Source organism: Sander lucioperca, chromosome 2 (assembly GCF_008315115.2).
Source record: "Sander lucioperca isolate FBNREF2018 chromosome 2, SLUC_FBN_1.2, whole genome shotgun sequence".
Classification (NCBI taxonomy): domain Eukaryota; kingdom Metazoa; phylum Chordata; class Actinopteri; order Perciformes; family Percidae; genus Sander; species Sander lucioperca.
In genome coordinates, this window is record NC_050174.1 from 15,158,353 (window position 1) to 15,164,555 (window position 6,203).

At 40.9% G+C, this 6,203-nt stretch overlaps 1 protein-coding gene across 4 annotated transcripts in view; it reads left to right on the forward strand.

The window, feature by feature from the left end:
- Positions 1–6,089, forward strand: part of pip5k1bb (phosphatidylinositol-4-phosphate 5-kinase, type I, beta b) — a 38,462-nt gene extending 32,373 nt beyond the window's left edge. For all 4 annotated transcript variants that reach the window (XM_035993972.1, XM_031309008.2, XM_035993962.1 and 1 more), the window contains exons 14-15: positions 4,089–4,212; positions 4,801–6,089. In XM_035993972.1, coding sequence (XP_035849865.1) covers positions 4,089–4,212; positions 4,801–4,803 — 127 coding nt within the window. In that variant the 3' untranslated portion in view covers positions 4,804–6,089. The remainder of the gene's footprint in view (positions 1–4,088; positions 4,213–4,800) is intronic.
- The last annotated feature ends 114 nt before the right edge of the window (positions 6,090–6,203 follow it).

Consider the following 6,203-nt stretch of genomic DNA (forward strand, 5'->3'; position numbering starts at 1 on the left):
TATTTCTGAGAATTTCTCCAACGCGGGTGTGACATAGATTTTATGATCAAATCTAAAGGAAAACAGTTGGAACTGTTTAGGATTTTGCAAAGTTTGCCTGATTAAACTAAGCCTTATAGCGACGGCTATATTGTAGGTAAAGAGAAGTACTTCCACTCTTGTTATGGGTAACAAGAGTACAAAGTCACATGTTCCTGCGGGCCGTGGTGGATGAGATGGTAAAGAAATATGGTCCTGCCTGTTTTTAATATTTATTTATTTTTAAATCGTTTTTAACTGCTCTTTAATGTTCACATTTTTTTTTAATCGTTTTTTTTTTTTTTTAACTGCTCTTTAATGTTTTATGTAAAGCACTTTGAATTGCCCTGTTGCTGAAATGTGCTATACAAATAAAGCTGCCTTGCCTTGCCTTATTGTTGACGTGCATCATGGAGCAGGTAGTCTATATCCTTGACGTTTCACTTCCGGGATTGCTCCGGTGCTGCAGGAAATTCCGCCGGATGCATGTCTTTTCGCCAGAGATGGGGACTCGAGTCGCACTTAAGTCACACAAACAGCTGACTTCAGATTTGACTCGTACTCGACCCAAAAGACTTAAGACTCGAGCTTCGAGACTCGTCAACAACCTGTTTTCATGCAATTATTGCTTTTTAAATCTAAATGTATTCATGTATTTCTATTTTCTTTTATTGGCGCATATACGGGGAAACATATGACGAGCCTCATGTCCCCTGCCCTTTGCCATAATGTGCAACGTAACGCATGCGTTATGCCTTATGTACGCGCACTCACACACACACAAAAATATATTGACATGGCGACACCAAGTCCTCCGGAGTTGTGCCTTTTGTCATTAGTTTTGCTTTCAATAACTTCGTAAACAGTGGCAGTAAGCCAACAGCTACATACAAGGTGTGTGGCACCAAGATAAATGATGCCGGATCAACAACGTCGGACTTCATCAGGCATCTCAAAACGCACCCAAATAGATCACTCACACGCTAATGTGAAAGAGACGTTACATTTAACATATATCGTCACAGGTAACAAGCTAACCATTGCAAAGTGTTGTGCTAATGCTGGGAACAGGCACGTTGTATCTTTATAGTTAGTAGTTGCTGAGGCTCAGACATCCATGGCGCACAGGAGGCGGGACCCACGGATCCATCTCCTCAGGAACAAACGCTGTGTCGGGTGGGCAAACTCATGTGATGCGTAATTGATCCCGTGGGTGATTTGTAGACTATTAAGTGAACAAGGTGTGCCCGGGCCACCAAACACTGGGACGTCTTGACTGTCTTAATTCTGCACATATTTCTGTTACTGTAGTCCTATTTACTATTTCATTATTTCATCGATGCGTGACGCAGCGGATCCGTGCGCACTGTCACCTGCCGTGGAGAGGCTGGCCTCACTAACCTCTCCTCCTCTGAGTCGGGTCTCCCTCGTGCTGGACTCAGTTTCAGTGAGCATACTAACACTTAGAAAATAAATGGCATTACATCAGTGAGTTCAAACTGCTTATTGTGCGTAATTTGGACTGACACTGAGATGCATGTTTTTCTGTAACTGGTGTGTTGCTGCCACTATTCTCTTGATTTCCACTTCCAACATTAGACATTTTTTTGAGTGAAAGAGACGTTACATTTAGCATATATCACCACAGGTAACAAGCTAACCATCACAAAGTGTTGTGCTAATGCTGGGAACAGACACATTGTATCTTTATAGTTGTATCCATATGATGTAACAGACTTAGGTTACTATTTCACCAGGTCAGAGGGCTAGAGGGATGTGTTAAGTAGACCCCATAAAGTTATCCTACAACTGATTTTGATACTCTACTGTATGGATGGTAGCTATAGGACATGCTTTGAATTCATAAGATTTAACAATACAGTGTTAGGGACAGATCAGATGGACAGAGACTTGAGACTTGACTTCAACTTGCCCCTCAAAGACTTGAGACTCGACTTGGACTTCCAAAAAATGACTTGTGAACACCTCTGATTTTCACCGATGTCCGTTTCCTTTGTGTTGGAATTTTAAACTCCGGTGGATTTATGAGGACTATGGTTAACTGCTCCTCAGATCTCTGCACGGTAAATCCAGACAGCTAGCTAGACTATCGGTCCAATCTGAGTTTTCTCTCGCACGACTATTTTACAGCGGCTCAGTGCGGAGCTTAGCGCCGCCCATGACGACTGTTATTGGTTTAAAGAAATGCCAATAAACCAGAGCATGTTATTCTCCCATCCTGGAATGCTGTGTGGACTAACCAGACCCTCCTCCGCTCTGCAGCGTGTGGATGGTCTGGCAAAGCGAGACTATGGAGCAGGTGACTCAGCTGGCTTGGTAACATGCATCTAATACACATACACAACATACAGAATGGACACTACAGTCAAAGGATAAGTGGTGTGATGGTGGGAAGGAAAAAATACTCCACGAGGTACTACACAAATCTTTCCCTGAAAAGGAATATCTGTTTTTGCTTTGGAAAGCCTTGGTTGGCTTGACCTTATTTCATTCACCAACTCTTAACAGCATAATTTGACTCATAGTTGAAGACCTTTACAAGTTATGTATTACCTCATATTATATTGCAAAATCTGATAAAAATGATACTGCACATTATGAAATAATAATCAATCAACGTATTAGATAAACAGGTTTTATTACACCTACACTACTTTTATTACACTATATTGTCTGGACTGGCTGTTAAGGACAGTTTCATTTGTCCTCTTTCCCATCTTTCACCTCTCCTCTTGTCCAGCGGTGTCAGGTTCAGCTTGCTCTCTGAGGCTCTATTGTGCGACTTGCCCGGTCCTGTCAGTCACCTGCTGCTGCGCTGACATTGTTCTGTCAACTGCTTTCATAAATATTTAAACAGCGGCTTTGACGTGGCCATACTCTGTGCCATTATGCTGCAGAAAGACTGTGACAAAAGAGGACAATCGGGTGCAGTGGGGACTGTATATCCACCAACAATAATCCCTGTCTGACAGCTGGTCTGCCTGTTACACCTTGTGTTGTGATGTGTCACAGTAGCGTTGTATTAAAGCTGTTATTTACCTGTACCTCTTTATCAATCCATCTAGCTCTACGACTGTACTCCTCTGCTGCCCTCTCTACCAGGCTTTCATTTTGACTTTGAACACAATAAATAAATTAGTTAATCACATGTCATAAAAGGGTAAAACACATTCCTGTATTTATCAGGGAGTCAACTGATGTCAAACAAGGAAAACAACGTTCAAGTCGCCCCCTGTTGGTTCAAAGGATCAAAAAGGATCAAACTTTATTCTTAATTGTCACATATACACAGTACAATGTAGTGAAATTCTATTACTGCATTTAACCCATCCTAAATATTAGGAGCAGCGTACAGCTATGCATACAGCATTTGGGAAGCAACTTGGAGCTCATTGTCTAGCTCAGGGATACTGACATGTGGCCGGAGGAGCCTGGGATTGATCAGCCAACCTTGTGGTTGTGGGGCAACCACTCTACCTCCTGGTGGCCAAGCTACATTTAAAGACATACATGCGATTTATGTATGCTGTCTCACAGCGCACTCTATTTCATTATTGAAGTACTTGCATTTGTATGTTGCAAGTGTTATGCCTTTTTAGTTTAATTGAGCTCTTCTTTTTCCCGAAAAGCTTGTGACGATAGCTGAAATCAAAATGACTTAAAAGTTAAGCAAGTTTTGTTTTTATCTCTTATGCTATGTGTCCATTTGTGGTACATACTCTCCCAGCAAGGGTCTCATTTTGACTTTGTGGTCATTCTTAAAGAGATTTTCTTCATTTCCTCCGAGACATCTGTGAGACTATGAGCCTCTCTGAGCTGAGGCCTCCATTGGCCCGGCACCAGACAGGTTTCCCATCCTGCTGGCAGTCGGTTCATCTCTTTGATGTCAGAGTCTCTGCAAGTGTGTGATTTGTTTCTGGAGAGTATGTCATCAGTTTCCAAGCACTGTTTAGACAGCTGCTTTACTTTAACTGCCCTCGACCCAGACAATAAACTCTCAGGGCTGTCTTCTACATAGGTTAACATGAAGATCCATTTTTCTGTTTCAGAGATGACGTTGCATCTAGCTCCACGTTTACCCTGGAGGACAGCGCTATCTGCCTCACTTCAGAGCAGAGCACCATGGATGCGGATATAGACCGCGATGACGGATCTGTTCTCGATGTCTACTTGGTGAGTCTACATTAGCTCACTCACATCTCCTAACTTCATCATCGTTCAAACTAAAGATAGCTTTCAACCTACACTTCCTGTCTCTCTGACACAGAGAGAAAAGTCTCCTCTCCGAGACTGCTGGGCCTAAATTGTTCTTAAACATGATACGCTTAATTATAACATGAACACAATGTGTATTGAATAAACACCCACATTGATACATGATCAATAGTGCATCTTGCTAAACGTAGATTACTTAAAAAGAAAAGTGAACATATGTGTGGGCCTTGTAAATAAATCTATTTTTAAAAGTATAATTACATAGTGAGGTTACATTTGTCTGATTTCTTGATTATATGACAGACATTACAAGACTTACCTTTACTAAATAAAATCTAATAAAAATATTTACAATAAGAGTGTACTTTTTCTACCACATTCTCCATTTGTTATTTCAGTTCACTGTCACATTGGGGTCATTATTGTTTTGTCCTCATTATAAGTTATTTTAAAGTTACCGTTGGTTATCATTATGCATGTTTAGCTCGTTCACATTTAGGCCTAAACCACGTTGATAATCTCTCTTTTCTCTCTTCTCCCCAACAGTGAAAAGAGCAACTTTACAACCTTCATTTCCTCCTGCCAATCACAAGACAATCGCCACACTCCATTGGACCAGCCAGGCTGGCCTTTGACTCCACTTCCAGTGCTGCTAGATCCATGTTGCCAGTTGTATTGCCAACACATAAAAAGACTGAGATTCTCCATCGGTTGATGGACTAAATGAAGACCCCCAACATCACAGCGATGGACATCTGCAGGAACCATGTCACATATCATGTAATGTGATGAACATCAGGCTGAACAGAGTGTCGCTTCTTAGAGCATAGTGCCATTAAGTTTTATATATGTATTCTGTTTTCATGGCCTACACAAAGGATACATATTTACTACATATACATATGAGGAGAGGGTAGATTTCTTTAAATGTTTTTTTCTGCTGAACAGAAAGAAATGAAAGAGCCTTTCAAAGTTTGCAGCTGCATACGTTGCTGATAAACAGAAGAGAAATGTTTACAGTGAATTTATGATGGCATCTATGTCCCTGATGAACAAAGGACACAAGCCAGCTTGTAGCCACAGCCAACACGGATGACTCAGATCAGATATGATGGATTCTGAAGGCCAAACACAGACTGTGACGTGGTTAAAGCAGCCACCTTCTCCTTACTGGGCTATTATTTGTGCTGCCCTGACAGGAACATGAAGCCCTGATGAAGGGCTGCTGTAAAGAGAAGTGAGAAAGGACAGTCACTGGATCTTGGATGAAGTACAGAGCGGAGGGACGATGCACTCACTCTAGATCAAAAGGCACTTTTGACATTGGTTATGATTACTGTAAGAAATATTTTTCTTTGGGCGTTGCTTAGGTGGGTGGCTTACCTTACATAAGCACAGATTTGGATATGTGAATATGCACTTTTTTCTCTTCAAATGCACACCTCTGTAAGTCCTTGATGCTACATGTACAGAGACAGTGAAGGAACATTGTAGATCATTTTTGATGTGGAGCTAATAGTTTTGAGGTTTGCGTCATGACTGAGATGCTTTTACTCAGGATATCCTTTGATACTGAATAAGTGTGTCCTCTTCAAGAAGTTATGAGACACGCAACCTACAATTACAAGCTGTCCGATACCTCGCTCTTCATCAAGACCACATCCAACTATAAATGTTGAATTCCATGATCACATGTCGGTTAGACCATAATTTATTATGTAAATCTCAATATTTTACCATTTGCTGAAAAAATACTTTAAAATCGCTGAATGTAAAGACAATGCATATTTATATTTAGAAGAGACTCCTATAAATAAACTGCTTATTTCAATGTTTGCTGTTAAGCTATTTTAGCTTCTGAAAAAGTACTTTTGTGTTCCAACATTTAAGAGCTTCATCTATTTGCATATTGCAGCTGTGTATGTACGCATATTGTGGGAGTTATTCAT